At 33.7% G+C, this 20232-nt stretch overlaps 1 protein-coding gene across 6 annotated transcripts in view; it reads left to right on the top strand.

Moving 5' to 3' along the window:
* FAM13A (family with sequence similarity 13 member A) overlaps window positions 1–20232 on the top strand; it is a 380146-nt gene that overhangs the window by 287207 nt on the left and 72707 nt on the right. For all 6 annotated transcript variants that reach the window (XM_037830247.1, XM_037830249.1, XM_037830246.1 and 3 more), the window contains one exon: window positions 2412–2453. In XM_037830247.1, coding sequence (XP_037686175.1) covers window positions 2412–2453 — 42 coding nt within the window. The remainder of the gene's footprint in view (window positions 1–2411; window positions 2454–20232) is intronic.

The following is a 20232-nucleotide window of genomic DNA, read 5'->3' as shown; positions in this document are numbered from 1 at the left end:
ATTATGAATGGGCTTTGAGTAAGGTAAGTGTAAGTTGCTATAATCAGAAGCTCCACACAAAGCATATTAAAGCTACCAGGTCCTGTTGAAAGCTGTTGGAATGCACATTGACTATCACTTGAATTCCTCTTCACTGACCTAATTGTCCCACCATACTTTGATAGCTTAAAATTGAAAGGAAGACAATAAACATCCTAAATGGACTGACCATACAATACAATAACTTAAATGTTACTATCTGTGTGACCTAGATAAGTTATGTAGCCACTCTGAGCCTGCTTTCCTCATATGAAAAAGAGGAAGAGAGGGGCAAGTACCTTAGAGGGTTTTCGTGAGGCTCTAGAGGACCTGGTAGTACCTGACCCTCAGTCATAATTAATGAATAAACTGTGAGTGAGTTTATTGTGAGTGAGGGAGTGGGTAAGGAAGGAAGGATTGATTGATTTTGATTGCCTCTATTTGCAACAAAGAAATTTAGGTTAAAAAAAGAAAGAAAAAAAAAAGCATTAGCCAAAACACGTGGACAGCTGTGTTCAGAATACTATGCATCAAATTGTCTCCCAAAGCATTTTTAAATTCTAAGAAAACCAACTTTATTCTGAATTGAATGTTTATTAAAGTATGCTATATCAAGCATGCTGATTCTACTTTGTTATATATGAGAATTGAGGATATTTTGTGGGCAAAGAAACTATTTAGTACATAGTCCATTTTATGACACATGGAGGCAATTTTCCTTATAATAAAGAAGTATGTTTTTAGTTGCAGCTTCTTTGGCATAGTGTTGGTCATCATTAGTATTTTTTTACACTGGATCCTTGATTAGGAAATAAAGCCATTTCTAACATTTTTATAATGTTTTGTTGTGTGTTTTCTAGAGAATTTTGATGCCAAATGTGTAAGCTACTTGGATTAGAGTTGGCTTATTACCACTTGTAATAGCACTGCTCCAGGTGTTTCTTCCCAGGACACCTGGACATTTCCCAGATGTTGTCTCCTGTAACTCTACAACCTAAGAAAGTTTTGCCCTCAGCCTATTCACATTAAAGTCCATAATAAAGCTGAGCCATAACCTACCCCCGACGTGGGAAGAATTGGCACAATTATAAACATTAAAATCTTTGGCAGCATGGGCATTGGAACAGCTAAACAATCTTGAAATTGGAAACCAAAATCGTGAGAGAATGAAAAATAATATGTCATATTTTATGTACTATCTTCCAACTAGAAGATAAGACCTTTCCAAATTCCAGGGCAGGTTTTTGTTGCCTTTTATGTGTATGTGTGTGTGTGTGTGTGTGTGTGTGTGTGTGTGTGTGTGTGTGTAATTTTACATAATTCTGTTATAAGATGTTGATTATCAGTGTATTACCAACAGAATTAAACTTTTCTCTTTTCATCACTGGTGCTGAAGAAAATAAAAATAAGCCAAAAAAAAAAAAAAAATAGCAAGTTAAAGTTAACTAGTTCCTTCCCCAAATGCTGTATTATTAAACATAGGAGAACCAGAAGAAAATATTAGCATATCTCTTTAATTTTATCTAATTGTTTTACATTTCTGTTTTTATCTGTTTAATGATGCGCATAGTTGGTATGTATAGATATTTAATTGGTCATATATAGGGGAGGTCATTGCTTAAAAACAAATTTTATCAGAGGGATCATTGAAAATTTCATAGGCCGCTGCAGTAGACCCTAAGAAGGTAAAATTCACTCTATGCTTTGAGGTCATTTATAGAAAAAACTGTTAAAGAAAGGAAAATATTTATTATAGAATATATTTGACATTTAAAAAATTAATTACCTCTATAGTATGTTTCTCATTACTTCAATGTTTGAAGAACTTCAGCTATTTTTATAATTGCATCTGTGTCATTTCATGTTGTCCATATTAGTTAAATAGTTAACAGAGTAACTACAGAAGAACAAAAAGCATAAGCGTTATGTTTACTGATGTTCTCTTCACTGCTAGGGAATCATTCCTGGACTGACTCACTTAACAGGAATATTTGTTGGCTGTGACTTACTTTCATCATCATGTTAATGAGCTGCAATTAACTTTATTGAGATAATTGAGTATATAATCATTTTAAGGATTTGTAATATATAAATACTTGGATTGGATTGTTGTGGAATAAGACAGTAAAAAGCTTCCTCTTAAAAGTGTGATGTGAATTACTTTTGCCTTAGGCCTAAACTTGAAAGAAACTTCCCTTGATGGTTTCCCTTAAAGAAGTAATAGACATGGCTAGGTGAACATTTCCAAGGTAGAATGTGTTTTGCTAACCTTATTCCATCATGGCATTAGATCTAATTAGACAGGTGGAACATTTGTGACAAGAATAGAATTTAGTAAAATTGACATATTATTAAAAGAAATGTGTATTAATTCAAAATTATTTTCCTTTTAGTTCACAGGAAGATGAAAGACCTATGTCACCTTTCTATCTGAGGTATTTATTAGATTTTTGTTGGTCTATTACAAGGTCTATTCACTGGTTCTAATCCTTTTCAATGGAGTATTCTATGCTGTGGCCAGACAAAGCTTAGTGGAGCCCCTTGCCATATTGTTCATGTTGTATTTTTCCCCTATTTGATTTAAGAAATCTTAAAATGTTAACATAGTTGAAAAGACTGAAAGAAGATCTGTATATTTTTTTTTTAATTCATAAATGTCAAGGTAACATTTTAATTTAAATAACTGTGTGATGATTGGGCTGGAACCTAAAATAAAAATCTCTATTCTGTACATATATTAGGGGTTGGGGGAGGAAGGCTCATTCACCCAAAAAGATTTGGATTATATTAGATCTTTTTCTGTGCAGTAGTCAAGTATGAACTAAATCTTCAGCAAGTTCATGGAGTTCAGGATTGTTTTCTAAAGCCTTTAAAGGCAGAATTGCAGCTGTTAAAACAAGTAAGTTTATAGAATTCAAAGTAGATGTTAGACATCACTTCTCAATATCTTGTCTCTCTAGTGACAAAAAGCATAATGTAATTTTTCAATGAACCATCTGATTTAGATACAACCTAGAACTAAGTTTTCTTGCTTATTACATTTTTCCTCACTACCTACGCTCTTCAAAAGTTTAGAAAATATATTTGAAAATAATGTAACCATAAAATTAAAGTAAAAAATTCTGAAGTTTCTCTTTGAACTTTCCCCAACTTTAAAATTTACCACTTTTAAAAAGAAATGTCAGAATACATGATACATAATTTGTTTTTTAATTTATTTATCTTTGACTCTGATTTGTTGCAACAGTCCCAGAGTTAGATTTAGACTTTAATTCAAGCACCAAATGCTTAGAAATGTATCTAGGACTTCAGGCTTAGCTAAATAGCTGCTTTTGAGTAGTGTTTTGTGCTTTAGCAACTTACAGCATGTTGCATAATCACTTTGTGGTAAGAGAAGGAACATTTGAGGTTTCAGATGTAGACAACATGGTGGTCCATTTTATTCATCCTGGTTTCCTGCCAACTATATCAGCATATTCTGGTGCAGAGACTGTCTCAACTATGCAATTATAGTGAACACATGAGGATGTTGTTGAGTACATAGTGACTCTGGTGTTCATTATGTAAATACATACAGTAATAGCAAATAAATAATTATCATACATTAATAGAAATTAAATTTTACACAGAAACAGAGACTGTAGCACTAGATGATGCCAATGAATGAGAATCATTCCTCTGAATGTCATAGTCATAAATTGGGTACCATCAATTTATGTTTTAAATAGTATTGAATTTTTTTTTTCAACTACTATTTTTTAAAAGCAGATTGGGAAAATGGGTTTATAAATCTTAATCTCTCAAAGATATAATTGTGTTTTATAGTGTGATAAGAGTATAATACTTGACTAAATGTTAAAATGTTAACATAGTTGAAAAGACTAAATGAAGATATATATATATTTTTTTTAATTCATAAATATCAAGATAACATTTTAATTTCAATAACTGCCTGATGATTGGGCTGGAACCTAAAATAAAAATCTCTATTCTGCACATATATTGGGGGTTGGGGGAGGAAGGCTCATTCACCAAAAAAGACTTGGATTACATTAGATCTTTTTCTGTGCAGTAGTGGAGTATGAACTAAATCTGTACTTGCAGAATGGAACTAAAGAGAAGTAAATTAAATGAAAATTAATAATATATTTATTGAATTCTTGATAAAAGCTATTTGACCTTTTCAGTGTTCAAAGTCGTGAATACTAAAATAAAAGTAGGAATAAGGAATGAATGTCCATACTAGCCAACATTTTCAATGGCGTTTACAGTGGCAAGGAAAAGGAAATATTGCCAGCAGCCATTCTTTTCATGTAATGCAAATTTAAACTTAATGAATCTATCTCATAAACTCAAAAAGAGTAATTATTTAGTTTAAAATTAAAACATTTTAAAAAGTTATTTCTTTTTCTGAATAACATTTTATGGTAGTATTAGAAGTTATGTAAGAATTACTTTGATAAAAGTTATTTTTTTTCAATCATTTGCATTGCTGGTTTGAGATAGACTTTTCTTTCTTGGGTTATTTTAATATCACATATTTGAATAGAAGAATGTAAACATGATTGTTAACTATGATTAAGTTCTTCTAGATTTTTTGGAGTCAATAAAATCTACTAATCCCCTAATGATTTAATTTATAAATTAGTATACTTTGTTTCTCACTATCTCTAGTATGAGCAAATTAATACTTAAATGTTTTAAATATATTTAAATAAATTGTTTTCCAAGCCTTCCCTCCCATTTTATTAACTGGGATTCCTTTGATGCAGGGCTCATAAATGGGAGCTATTGTAAGTCTCATGATTTTCATAATGACTTGCTAATATGATGAAAAACTAAGTTGGCTCTTTTATATCCAATAATATTAACTGTGTCTTTGAAAAGTTAAAAATGATGGGTAGTTGCAAAATAATATCTTCCCTGACTAGGAATTTTGAATATTAAATGCTATATATTATGTTTTGACAGTGAAGAGTGGTCACATTTTTCCCAGAGGGAGGAAAGGCCAATCAAGAAATGAGACACACCAGCTGAGATATGTACTAACCAGAGCTAGATCCAGCCATAAGCAGCCAGGCAGGTGACAGTCGCATCCAGAGAGGATGAGGATGAGACAGTTGGTGGGGTGTTCAGTTTGGTGGTTGATTCTGAAGATCCCACATGAGGTGGAACAGTAAAACACAATGGCTGCAATCCTGGGAGTGGGCAGTCTTCAGGGAGAACAGAGAGAGGAGGAGAGCAAAGCAGGGCTCCAGTCTGGGGAAGGAGAGTAGATGATCCATAACGGGACTCAAGTTGCAAGGATATAACCATGGATCCAGTTATTGGAATAGAGGTACAAAACAAGATGTTTAGCAACGAGGCAGGTCTGCATCTGGCATAGAAGGTAAAGATGCATAGCCTACCAAGAGGCTAGCATGCACAGTGGAAGTCCCAGAACCTGGCTGTGCTAGGGGAAAGGTGGGCAGGATGCAGAAACAGACCACCAGATAAGCCCTTTCAATAATAATCTTGCTTTACTTTTCACCTTGTAGAATGTCAGTTTCTGTAACTTGAGTTTTGTTTTGTTTTTTTACTGTCTTCACTGAACTGCCTTAGTCTACTGCACATTTCATTTGCCTTCAATTCTTTCTGTAATAAAGCAAGGTACTTATAAATAGACACACTCATATATAGTCACACCCAAGATTAAATATATTCTGATAAGGATCCTGTCTTCTCTAATTTCTTTATTTCTCCAACCGAACCTAACTTACCACAGAGCCTTTGTTCTGTTTCACAAAAGAAAGAAATAGTAGCTACAAATCTACACCTGTCGCCATCCCATATGGCAAGTTTCTTTCAGCTACAGTAGCTCAAACAGTAAGTGTCATTGTTCCCCAGATGCTCATTAGGGATTACCAGCCCCATTGAAATGATTAAGGAAGTGAAAGGGAAGGACAAGTTATGCCAAACCCTTGGTGAGATTGCTATAAATAAACATGAACTTGAAAACTTCAGGGGAAAGAAATTTGGCAAGGATGTCCATACCCTGGTCTCTTTCAGTGTTCTAGACTGGCATCCTAAAAAAAAAGGAGTTCTTGCCTCAGTTGCTTGGCTTGGCATCAAAGCAACCTGCAGTTAGTGTTCTGCGCCATGTTCAGCCTGCTATTGTCTGAATTATTTTGTCTGGCCCCCTGTCAGATCCAGCTAGGATCTGTTGCTAGTTCTAATTCTATTTGTCTGAGTCTTCAGTGACTGCAACACAGGTTTTGATTTCTGTGGTTTGCTGCCGCTGGGACTAGGGTTCTTAATTTCCACTTTTGTTCCTTCCAGTCTCTACCTGCTCCCTTCTCAACTTCACACTTGTGTGGCCAGGATCAGATCCCACTGTCAATGTCTGAATTTGGCCAATGCCATCAGACCTTCTTATAAAGAAGAGTTCCTTCTTCTTTATAAATACCTGGATTATGCATACAGCCTGTATAACTACATCCCATCTTTGCCTGTTTTCGTTTGTTGGTTTGTTTTTATCAAAATCCTAAATATTCACTTCAGGAGCTACATATCTGTGCTTTGCGACCAGTCTCTTTCAGCAGACTCTAAACAGCTAAACAAGACTTTGAACAAGCCTCTTTATGCTTATTCCCTGCTAACCTAACATCTGTCTTCTGGCAACTGCACTGATCTTCTGCCAGTTTCTCTTTCTCATCATGTGCTCCATCTAAACTCAGGCATTGACAGTTTTTGTTTGTCTGTTTGTTTTAATCAATTTCAGCCCAAGTTTTTAAAGTCACAGGGCAAATTGCAGATAAATAACTATTTTAGTAGATTTGGAATTGCTTAGTGCCAATTTCAGTATTTCATCTGTTTTCTAATTTTCCTGAAAGGAATGTCAAATAGATGTGTTTCTAAGTTAGCTATTCAACATACAAACTCATTCTTAAGGATTTTGTTAATTTTTTATTGCTATAACCTAAGAACCATTAATTTTATGAAAGTCCCATAACTGTAGAATTTATGTTGATGAAAAAAATTAGCTGTGGATAAGTTAAAATCAAAATATCATCTAATATTAGATGGGATCTGGAAATTATATCTTGCCATTCCTATCAAGATATTAGAAAATTTCTTTCTAAAGCATTTTCAGGTACCTTTTAGGGAGAATACCTTTCAAAACAACTTGCAATATAATTTGCATATTTCTGATTTTTTGGTTATAGTTGATTTTAAATTTTAAGTTAATTTATCCTCTCTAAGAAGCATGATACTTATTTTCCAAAGTACCATTTTGAGGTAAAAATTCCTCATTATCTGGTGGAATAGGTTGGAGAGGTGTAGCAGAGCAGACATTTTATTTGTTTATGGCATGTTTTAGACTACCAGGTAATACGTGGAACTAACAAGCAGCCCGTCTATTTAATTATCTACTTAATTTTTTACCAAGATGACAAAGTCAGGTAGTGTGTCTTTTAGATAAATAACTGTATATATTTATACAGTTTTATTTATATGTGCAAATATTTGTTTGTGTCCCTGCTCTCAATTCTTTTGAGTGTCTTTTAGATAAATAACTATATTGAAAATATTTTTTTTCTCTATTCTTTTTGACTAGAATAGTAGTTCTCAACCAAAAAGGTACATCTTCCAGTAGAGCTCTTTAAAAGTTCCTAGGGTTCCAACTTTCAAAAGTCTCATAAGAGATTTTGATGTATTCCTGTAGTTGAAAGCCACTGAACCAGACCAACAGTATAATTATTTTACACTGAAAAATTTTTATAGCCTTTACTACTGTTTATCATAGAGTTCTCTAAGGACTCAATATTGAGTTCTTAACTCGTGGAAATCACTAGTTATATTTTTTGCATAGTTAGAGATAAGTATAGATTCTAGATTTAAGTCTAGCAATATTAATGGAAAATGTTAAACATTTGTTTAGGCTATCCTAAGAAACAAAGACAAATTATTAAAAAAAATTTTTTTATTAGGGAAGTTTTGGGTTTATAGATCAATCATGCATAAAATACAGGATTCCCATACACCACCCCTTCACCAACCCTTGCAGTAGTATGGAACATTTGTTACAATTGATGATAATACATTATTATAATTATACTATTAATTAAACTCTGTGATTTAACTTAGGTTTCACTGTTTGTGTAGTGTAGTTCCATGGATTAAAATTTTTTTTTCTGTTACCATATATACAATCTAACATTTCGCCTTTTATGCGTATTCAGATATATGTTTCAGTGCTGTTAATTGTGTTCACAATGTTGTACTACCATCACTTCTATCCATTACCAAAACATTTGCATCATTCCAAATAGGAAACTTGTACATTTTGAGGCTTTTTATTCCCTATTCCAACCCTGTCCCCTGGTAACCTATGTTCTATATTATTACTCTGAGTTTGCTTATTCTAATTGTTTCAAATCAGTGAGATCATCCAATAACTGTCCTTTTGTATTTGGCTTATTTCATCCTTCTTGTTACATGTATCAGGACTTCATTCCTTTTTTATGACTGAATACTATTCAGTTGTATGTATATACCACATTTTATTTATATGTCTATACTACATTGGTTGATGGACATTTGGGTTGCTTCCGTCTTTTGGAAATTGTGAATAAGACCACTATGAACGCTGGTGTACAAATATCTGTTTGTGTCCCTGCTTTCAATTCTTTTGGTTATATGGGATTGCTGGGTCACATGGTAGTTGTATACTTAGCTTTCTGATGAACCGCCAAACGGCTACACTGTTTTACATTGCCATCAGCAGTGAATGAGTATTCTTCTTTCTGCACATCCTCTCCAACACTTGTTATTTTCCTTTTTTTTTTTTTTTAATAGCAGGCATTCTAATGAGTGTGAAATGGTATCTCATTGTGGTTTTGACTTGCATTTTCCTGATGGCTACAAATTTTGAACATCTCTTCATGTGCTTTCTGACCATTTGTATATCTTCTTTGGAGAGCTGTCTGTTTAAGTCTTTGTCCATTTTTTTGTTGAGTTGTTTGTCTTTTAGTTGTTAAGTGGAAAGTTTTTTATATATTCTGGATATTAAACCTTCATTGAATATATGGTTTCTAAATATTTTCTCCCATTGTGTAGGTTGTTGATTTACATTCATGGTAAAGTCCTTTGAAGTAAAAAGTTTTTAATTTTGATGAAGTCCCATTTATCTGTTTTTTTCTTTTGTTGCTTGTAAAGTCTTAAGAAACCATGGCCTGAGACAAGATCCTAAAGATGCTTAGCTACATTTTCTTCTAGGAGTGTGATAGTTCTAGCTCTTACATTAAGGTCTTTGATCCATTTTGAATTGATTTTTTAATTTTTGTATAAGGTATGAGTGAGGTAGGAGTTTTTGTTTGTTTGTTTGTTTTTTAACAAATGGAGATCCAGTTTTCCCAGCCCCAATTTTTGAAGAGACTGTTCTTTCCTAGTTTAATGGTCTTTGCTACTTTGTCAAAAATCAGTTGCCCATAAATGTGAAGGTTGATTTCTGAGGTCTCAATTTGATTCCATTAATTTATATGTCTGTCCTTGTGCCAGTACCATGCTTTTTTGATTACTGTGACTTTGTAATTAGTTCTAATGTTGAGAAGTATGGGTTCTCCAACTTCATTCTTTTTCAAAATATCTTTAATTATTCAGGACCAGTTACCCTTCCATATGAATTTGATGTTTGGCTTTTCCATTTCTGCAAAAAAAGGTTGTTGGAATTTTGATTGCAATTGCATTGAATCTATAAATTGCTTTGGTTGGTATTAACATATTAAATATACTTATTCTTCCAATCCATGATCATGGAATGTCCTTCCATTCGTTTAGATCTTCTTTAATTTCTCAATAATGTTTGGTAGTTTTCTGTGTAGAGGTCTTTTGCATCCTTGGTTACATTTATTCCTAGATATCTGATTCTTTTAGTTGCTTTTGTGAATGGATTTTTTTTTCTTTATTTCTTCATCTGATTTTTCATTTCTTGTATATAGAAGCACTACAGATTTTAGGGTGTTGCTCTTGTACTCTACCACTTTGCTGAGTTAATTTATTAGCTCTAGGAGCTTTGATGTGGATTTTTCAGGATTTTCTATATATAGGATCATATAATCTACAAATAGGAAAACTTTTACTTCTTCCTTTCCAATCTGGATACCTTTTATTTCTTTTTCTTGCCTAATTGCTCAGGCAAGAACTTCCTGTACAGTGTTTAATAACAATCATGACACTGGGCATCCTTGTCTTGTTCCTGATCTTAGAAGGAAAACGTTCAGTTTTTCACGTTAAGTGAGATGTTAATTGTAGACTTTTTGTATATGCACTTTATCATGTTGAGGAAGTTACCTACTATTCCCAGTATTCTAAGTGTTTTTGTTAAGAAAGTATGCTGTATTTTGTCATGTCTTTTCTGTATCAATTGAGATGACCATGTGTTTTTTTCCTTCATTCTGTTAATGTGGTGTTTTACATAAATTGATTTTCTTATGTTGAACCACCCTTGCCTACCAGGAATAAATCCTACTTGATCATGATGTATAAGTCTTTCAGTGTGCTTTTGGATTTGGTTTTTTAGTATTTGTTGAGGATTTTTGCATCTATGTTCATAAGAGATATTGGTCTGTAGTTTTCTTTCCTTATATCTTTATTGGCTTTGTTATGACAGTGATGTTGGTCCTGCAGAATGAGTTAAGGAGTGTTTCCTCCTCTTCAACTTTTTTGATGAGTTTGAGTAGAATTGGAGTTCAGTCTTCTTGGAATGTTTGGGAGAATTCCCCTGTGAAGCCATCCCATCCTAGGCTTTTCTTTGTTAGGAGGTTTTTGATAACTGATTCAATTTCTTTACCAGTAATTGGCATGTTGAGATCTTCTGTTGCTTCTTGAGACAATATAGGCAGTTTTTGTGTTTCTAAGAATTTGTCCATTTCATCTAGGTTATATAATTCATTGGCATACAGTTGTTCATTTTATTTCAGCAGGGTCCTTTTTGTTTCAGTGGGGTCAATAGTAATGTCCCATTTTGCATTTCTGATTTTCATTATTTGTAGCCTGTCTCTTTGTTTCTTTATCAATCTAGCTAAAAGTTTGCCAATTTTATTAACCTTTTCAAAGAACCAATTTTTAGTTTTGTTGATTTTCTCTATTGTTTTCTGTTTGTTTTCTATTTCATTTATCTTTGCTGTAATCTTTGTTTAGTTCCTTCCTTCTGCTTGTTTTGGGTTTACTTCACTCTTCTTTTTCTAGTTCTTAAAGTTTCGAGGTTAGGTCTCCAATTTCAAGTCTTCCTTCTTTTTTAAGCATTTAGAGCTGTAAATTTCCATCTCAGCACTGCCTTCTCTGCATCCCATAAGTTTGGGTATGTTGTATTTTCATTTTCATTCGCCTTACGATATTTCCTAATTGTGCTTCCGATTTCCCCTTTATCCCGTTGGTTATTTAAGAGTATATTGTTTCCTTTCCACATATTTGTGAACTTTCTTTTTCTTAGTCTGTTATTCATTTCTAGCTTCTATCCATTATACTCAGAGAATATATATTTTATGATTTCCATATTTTTTAATTTATTGAGACTTGTTTTGTGACCTAACATATGGTCTATTCTGAAGAATTATCCATGAACACTCCTGAAGAATGTATATTCTATTTTTGTAAGGTGCAGTGTTCTATATATGTCTGTTAGGACTAGTTGGTTTAGTGTAATATTCAAGTCCTTTACTTCCTTATTGGTTTTCTGACTAGATGTTCTATCCATTATTGATGGTGATGTATTAAAGTCTCTTACTATTAATATAGAATAGTCAGTTTCTCCCTTTTAATCTGTCAGTAGTTGCTTGATACATTTCAGAGCTCAGCTGGTAGATGCATATACATTTATAACTGTTACATCTTCCTGTTGAATTGTCCACTTATCAGTATATAATGACCATCTTTTTCCTTTGTAACTGTTTTTTATTTAAAGTCTGTTTTATTTGAGAATAGTATAGTTACCCCCAGCTCTCTTTTGTTTATGCTTGCTTGGCATGTATTTTTTCCATCCTTTCACCTTCACCCTACTTGTATCTTTTAATTTAAAGTGAATCTCTTGCAGACAGCATATAGTTGAGTCATTCTTTTTTATCCATTCTTCCAATCTCTGCCTTTTGACTGGAGATTTTAATCCATTTACATTGAAAGTCACTACTGATAATATGGAACTTTCTTCTACCATTCTGCTATTTAGGCTTTGTAAGTCTTATACTTTTTTTGTCCCTCACTTCCAATAATGGCTACTTTTGTATTTATTTGCTTTTTTGTCTTGTACCATATTGAATTCCTTCTCACTTCTACCTGATTATGTTTTTCATCTGTTTTCCCTGTGGTTACCAAGGGATTAAAATTTAACATCCTAAATATATAACAATCATATTTGATTTGATACAAACTTAAATTCACTAATATGCACATACACTTTTTCATATAACTCTGTCTCCCCACCATTTTTTTGGTACTTGTTACCTCTTACATCTTTGTCCAAAAGCCTAGATTTATCATTACTTTTTACTCATTTGCATGTTAGCACCTGTAGGAAGTAAAAAATTGGGTTACATGCCAAACAATACAATACAATGATATTGGCATTTATAATTATTCAAATGGCTGTCTTTACCACAGGTCTTTCTTTCTTTATGCTGGTTTGAACCACTTTCTAGTGTCCTTTTCCTTTATAACCTGAAGAACTCCCTATGTGTTACCTGTAGGGCAAGTCTAGTGGTGATGAACTTCCCTAACTGTTGTTTAACTGAGAATGTCCTAATCTCTCCCTCATTTTTGAAAGAAAGTCTTGGTGAATATAAAATTCTTGGCTGGCACATGTTTTCTTTCAGCCCTCTGAGTATGTCAACCCACTGCCTTCTTGCCTCCATGGTTTCTGATGAGAAGACAGCACCAAATGAAACTGGGACTCCCTTGTATGTAACACATTGCTCTTCTCTTGCATCTTTCCAAACTCTCTCCTAGTCTTTTGCATTCAATAGTGTAATCTGTATATGACAAGGTATATTTTTCTTCGGGTTTTTCCTATTGTTCTCTGAGCTTCGTGGATGTGCATAATCACATCTTTTGTCAAGTTTGGGAAGTTCTCTATCATTATTTCTTTGAATATTCCTTCTGCCTCTTTCTCTTTTTCTGCTCCTTCTGGGACTCCCACAATGCATATATTGGTGTGCTTGATGATGTCCCAGAGCTGTCGTAGGCTATTTTCAGTTATAATATTTCTTTTTTCTTTCTGCTCTTCAGCTTAACTTATTTCAAGTGTCTTGCCTTCTTGATTCTTTCTTCTGCCAGCTCCAGTCTGCTCTTGATACCCCCTGGGCATTGTTCATTTCAGTATGGTGGTCTTCAATTCCAGTATTTTTGGTTCCTTTTTAAAAATTTCTGTCTCTTTACTTAAGACTCTTACCTTGCTTATTCATTATTTTCCTGATATCCTTTATTTCTTTCTCTGTATTTTCCATCATCTGCTTGAGCATTTTTAAGATCATGTTTTTAAAGACTTTGTTTGATATGTCCACATTCTCATCTTCTTCTTTGGTGTTTTCTGGATTGTTCTAGTTTGCTAATGCTGCCGGAATGCAAAACACCAGCGAAGGATTGGCTTTTATAAAAGGGGGTTTATTTGGTTGCACAGTTACAGACTTAAGGCCATAAAGTGTCCAAGGTAACACATCAACAATCGGGTACCTTCACTAGGAGGATGGCCAATGGTGTCCGGAAAACCTCTGTTAGCTAGGAAGACATGTGGCTGGTGTCTGCTCCAAAGTTCTGGTTTCAAAAGGGCATTCTCCCAAGATGTTCCTCTCTAGGCTGCAGTTCCTCAAAAATGTCACTCTTAGTTGCTCTTGGAGTGTTTTTCCTCTCTTAGCTTCTCTGGAGCAAAAGTCTGCTTTCAACAGCCGTCCTCAAACTGTCTCTCATCTGCAGCTCCTGTGCATTCTTCAAAGAGTCCCTCTTGGCTATGGCAAGCTCGCTCCTTCTGTCTGAGCTTATATACTACTCCAGTAATGAAGACCCACCCTGAATGGGTGGGGCCACGCCTCTGTGGAAATTATCTCATCAGAGTTATCACCTACAGTTGGGTGGGTCACAACTTCATGGAAATACTCAAAGGATTCCAATCTAATCAGCACTAAAATGTCTGCCCACAAGATTGCATCAAAGTACATGGCTTTTTCTGGGGGACATAATACCTTCAAACTGGCACATGGATTTTTATTTTCTTCTTTTGAATGGGTCATCATTTCCTATTTCTTTCTTTGTCTTATACTCTGTTCTTGCACACTGTATATTTTAATATTTTAAAATGTTAACTCTGAGATTTATTCCCTGAGATGTTTGTTTTTGATTTTGTAACCAGCTGGTGATAAGATAGAGATTTTCTTGTGCTCCAGCCCCCCTATCAGGAAGGTCTGTCCAAAGTGAATGCAGTATGTAGGGGTTTCCCTATCTTTCTGGGACTGTCTTGTCCTAGGCTTTTGCTTATTAGCTGTTTTAGAGTTCTTCTGTTTTCAGAAGTTTGGTTATCCCTCTGTTTTCCAGGAGACAGACGTCCCTCTCCCAGGTGTTTGAAGCTGGCAGGCCTTTTTTCCTTTATAGTTTTTTATCCTCCTTTTATTGTCTCGTGGTGCTTTTGCAACCAGGTCAGTGTTTCCTAACCAAAACAGAGCCAAAGCCCCACAAAGGGGATGATTATCAGCTCCAAATTGCCCTGGGGAGGGGATCAATCAGGAAGGGCAGCAAGAGCTTCTCCAGTGTTTCCCGAAATCTGAGCTTTCCTGGCCTGCTCAGCAAATGCAGCCTTTCAGCTAACTGTCCCTGCAGCCCCGAGTAAGTGCTGCTTCTTATTTCTCCACCATCTCCTCCCCTGTCCAGAGAGGGTTGAAAGAATGGCTGCCCCTTTGTCTAGGCAGGTTAAAACAATGGCTGCCACTGCCTTTGTCTGAGGTGGTTGAAAATAGGTGTTCCTCAGAGCTAGGACCCAACTATCCAAATTCGCTAATCTTAAATCATGATCATCGATCAGCTGTGCCCACCCCTGTTCTTGGGGAAGAGGATTTTTTATGTCCCTTTCTGTCACCAGCAAGCTAGCCAGGGACCAAATCCCATGGCATCCTGCCACTAGAGGGGGGGATGGGTGCTGGTCTCTGCTGTTCAGAGAATGTAATTTACTGTTCTTTACCATAATCTATCAACCTCTTCCTCCTGTTCATCCCTGGATGCTGTACAGTGTTTTTATGGCCTCTGGAGTTTCAAAATAGTTGTTTCAGACAGTTCATGCCAGTTTAATAGTTGTTTTGGTGGAAGGACTGAGTCCTGTAGCTCCTTTCTCTGCCATGTTCCCTGGGCTCAATCCCTTATTTAAATTTTTATAGTTTTAATGCTTCTTTTCATATTTCTTCCCTCAGCACAATCAATCAAGAGAAAGTTTTACTTGTAGAAAATTGATACCTTTATATCCATTTTACCTAGATCACTTGCTACTTCTTTCCTTGGTTTCTCTGCTTACCTTTGGGCTTTTCTGTGGGAACTTCAGATTTTAATAAAACATAAACTTCTAATTTAAACTGCTAGCAGGCTAGCTTTGCCTGATGTAGCTATTCTAGCTCCCCATTTAAATTATAATAATGGTATAAAAGAAAACAAACTAGAGACAGCACCATAATAATGATAAAGACAACCATGTGTAGAAGGGCACATCATCCATTCAGATGGACTGAGAAACATATTTTGCCTTGCAGACTTCATATTCCACCATGAAAGCAATACAGATGGCCATAAAGTAAGACAGTAAGAAAAAAAAACACTTGGATTCCTCCCACTGTCTACTGCAGTGGCCAGAAAAGCATGTGGCATTTCCCTAACTGAACAGGAACTTATTTTTTGAGTTGTGTATTCTTTTTCCACCTATCTGCCCCATTAACTTCTTTATTTCTATATCCATTCAGAGACTAGGACATTCAATATTCAAAACAATGGACAGGAGAGGGGATCCTCAGTCACCTAACAAAAAGAATTTGAGAGAAGGATAAAGGTAGGAAGATTATTGGACTTAATACACACTTTCAAGTGTACACTGTACAAAGAAAAACTACAAATTTGTTTTTGAATCACCAGCTTAGTCATAAAATTTTACCAAGTAGCAAATTTGCATTGGTAGGCATGAAAAACTGTTCTAAAGTAGATTAATCTACTTGCTCCTCAAGCTGTATTCAAGAGGTCACATCTAACCACAGCAAGTGGATGATGATATAAACTAAGGACAATTTACCCACTCAGGTAATGGCTCAGCCTGTATTAACTGTTCCCACTTAAGAACCACTAAATAAGAAAAAGCTCTTTGTACCCTGTGAGGAGAAATTACAAACTTAGGGAAAGGATGACTTGCCCTAAAAACTCAGAATGAAAACTGATATCAGAGAATTTTTTTACATCATTCAGAGTAAAACTTGAAAAGTAATATTGTTAGTTTTCTCAAAGTATGCTAAAGAACATAACTGATCTCTTTGAAAAAATTGCAGTAAGCTGTAAGAGGAAAAGAGGTTTAGAATTGAAAGTCTAGAGACATAAAAGAGAGCAGTTGAAATAAGGAAGGAAAAGAGAAACCTGGAGTTTGTTACCAAAGACTAAAAGAGAGAGTTTAAAAAAAAAACTATGTGGGAAGCAGTAAAGAGCAAAAATTATTAAAAATACATCAACTACACAATGAGAGAGAAACTTGAGAAGCTTTCCTAGAATGAAGAGGAAAAGTTTAGAGGAAAAACTTTTAGAGAAATAATGATAGATTAGAAGGTTGGAGGTTGGAAAGCCATCCTGGAGAAACCATAACAGTAGAACTAGAGGTAGAATTCAAAGTTAAAGTATACATAGCTAATTACAAGATGAATCAAAATTTTTAAAAAGCAAGAAGAGACCTGGTTATAATAAGCATTGGTGGAGGGACAAATAAAGTAATGAAGTTCTCAGTTCCTTGTCTTGCACAGAAGTTTTGGAATTAGAAGCAGGAGTCGTAAGTTGCTATTTCTGTTTTGTTTTGTTTTTTAATAATTGAGAAATAAGAATATGGGAGGCAATCACTAGTGGAATTATGAACTGGATTCCTATATTGCAAATTCCTGTCAGAAGATAAAAGCAAAGACAGAAATTAGAAGAAAAGGAAGCTCCCAAATTAGAAAACATAAATAAAAAAGCATAAAACTCTAACAAATGCATCAGCTGTTGTAATAAATGTAAATGGATTAAATTCTCTGATAAAAGCTAAAGATACTCAGAAAAGCTCTTTGAACTCTAAACCAAAATAGCACAGAAAGGCTCATAGTAAAAAGACAGACATATATATTTGATAAATGTGACCAAAAAGAGAGATGATAATACCAATACCAGAAGAACTAGAGTTCAAGATCAAATTTATTAGACAGGACAATCCTAGACTTATTTTACCAGGTAAAATCCATACTGAAGACATAAATGTTATGAATAAGTATGTGTCAAATAACATAGCATCAAATTATATAAATTTAAACCCTAAGTTAACAATAATAAACACATTTGAGGTATAGGACTTACATACAACTGTATGTCAGTAACAAACAAAAATGACAAATAAATAACATTGATAATTTGTTATATAATTATTACTATTTAAAATAAATGAGGACATATATACAAATATTAAACTTTGCACACTACAACTAGGAATCAAGCATTCATCCTACTTTATAAAAATTATTCAGCTGTGGCTAAAAGTTTTTAAAGAATAGAAGTTTTAGCAACCATTTTTTCTGACCAGAGGGTAAAACATTTCCAATCAGCTACAGAAACTCTCTTTAAATAAAAAGCTCAAAGAGGAAATAAAAACCTCAAGTGCAATCTATTTAGAGAATAAAGAAAAATGTTAAAATACATATCAAAATTTGTGGGAGGAGGCATACATTATTCTAAGAGATAACTTCACACTCAAGAAGATTGAAAATAAACAAGCCATTGTTTCAGAATAAGACATTATAAAAAGGGAGAAAAAGCAGCCTTTGGATACCTAAAAGGTTATAGTACTAATAAAGAAAACAAAAAGAACAGAACTCATGTTTGAATCCAAAAACTGTTTTTATAGTAAAAATAAAAACTATAAAATAGAAAAAACTCTGGCAAATTTACAAAAAATAAAAGGGACAATACTAATAATTGGAATTGAAGTTTGCAGTAATGAACATAGTTTTAAATAGATTAGATAGCCTTATATGTGATTTTATACTAATGAACCTGAAAACCTAGGTGAAATATTTTCTGGAAGATATTAATTTTGAGAAGAAGAAAATTCCATTTGAAGGCAAAATATCACTTTTGGTAATTTAATCTAATTCAATTAAGTAACTAGATATACAGCCAAGAATTATGTAAATCATAGCATTATTTGAGAGTAAAGATCATGTCTATTAAAACACTCTCTAAAGCCAGACTACATAAGATAGGATCAGAGTTCTATGAGATATTAAGCTTCTCTGAGCCTCAATTTCCTTATCTTTAACATGGGTACAGTATATACAGTGAACTATCCATTTCATTTTATAATTCTGCTTAATAAGAACCTTGGTCTAAAAACAGAAGATACTCTGTGAATTCCTTTTAATGCAAAAACATACTAATTACGTAAACTGAAAACTCCAATAATTAAGGCCTCACAAGAAGTTGTACAAAATATGAGTACACTATTATTATTTTGATGGGCTAGATTTAATTTGTTAAAAAGTGTCTAAGAGAGTATAGTATAGGAGTGAAGAACTTTTTTTCCCCTTAAAATCAGTCCTAATATTTAAAGAAATAGAAAGTGTGAGATTAGAGAGATTATTAATTTTTTCCTCCCGTCATGTAGTGTAGTCATATCCACATAGTGCATTTTTTCAATTTATGTTCTAGTATATTATGCATAGTAAATCATTTGAAACCATGTGAGGCTTTTTTGTATCCAATGTCTATAATACCACCAGAAAGGATAATGCATTTTTTTAAAAGTCTACATGCTTATACATACCCCGTAAAGTTTCTGCATATGATAATCATAGCAAAAGGGTAAAGCAAAGTGAATAATTATTGAAGATTGAGGGTATTGTTTTAATGTATGTGAAGAATGAACTAAAATCATGAAAAATTTTAATTTGGAAATATATTATACAATTCCAAGGAAATGACACTACAGTCACCTCATAAAGTTGATGTTGCATACAAACTTTTAATATTTTTTAAGATACTAAAAATACTTCATTCTGTTAAATAGACAAATTAAGAGTTTCATGCTGTTTTGAGAATTAGTTATGTGAACTTCATCCTTAGGAATAATAAACATTACGTAAATTTCTGTTTAAACCTTACTCATAAAAAAATCAAATAAGTGCAAATATATTCTAAGGAAAAGGGGCTAATTATGTTAGACTTCATGGTTCCTATTAAAACAATATTTTACAGGTGGGATTTTACAGGACACAGAAAACAGAACACACTGAAATACTATAGTTTAGTATTAAACATATGCTTTTCCAAAATGTCTGTTTTCTGTAGATTTGAAACTTCTTTTTATATATGTACATCTTTATTTCAAATCAGGAGATCGAATTAAATAATCACTTATCAACAGGAATTCTATGCATCTTATTCCATGCAAATTTTAAAGACTGATATGGCTCTTCACAGTCAGCTTAAGGAAATGTTGTAGTTAGGGTTTTGTTAATAAAGATAAAGACTAGAGATTTTAAATATGTCATATAATACATTTCAGAGTACATGTAGAATCTGTTTTAAGGACCACACCAATAGAAAATTCAGTTGCATCAGCCCTGACAGTAGATGTGGGTAATGAAATTGACCATAATGCTGCAGTCTGCACATGAGCTAATTTCAGTGTTGAACATTTGCTTTATCAACATTATGAAAGTAACTCTTCCATATCCACAATGTATAGTTCAGACATAAGAAATTATCTTCGCAGATGAGGCAGTGGATCTGAAAAATTTCATTGTTCCTAGCTGTATGTAGAAAATAAAGAGCAAGCTATATGTAGATGAAGAAAGACCCTGTCTTTCACATTAGCTTACTTGCTTATTATTTATGTGCTTAGTGTATTTTTGTTGATGTCTTAGAATTATCTCCACAAGTCACCTATTGCTATAGAAACAGTCTCTATTTCTGTCATTAAATATTCTAAGA

The sequence above is a fragment of the Choloepus didactylus genome, chromosome 3, assembly GCF_015220235.1.
Source record: "Choloepus didactylus isolate mChoDid1 chromosome 3, mChoDid1.pri, whole genome shotgun sequence".
Taxonomy (NCBI): domain Eukaryota; kingdom Metazoa; phylum Chordata; class Mammalia; order Pilosa; family Megalonychidae; genus Choloepus; species Choloepus didactylus.
This window is presented reverse-complemented; position numbering and strand designations above follow the sequence as displayed.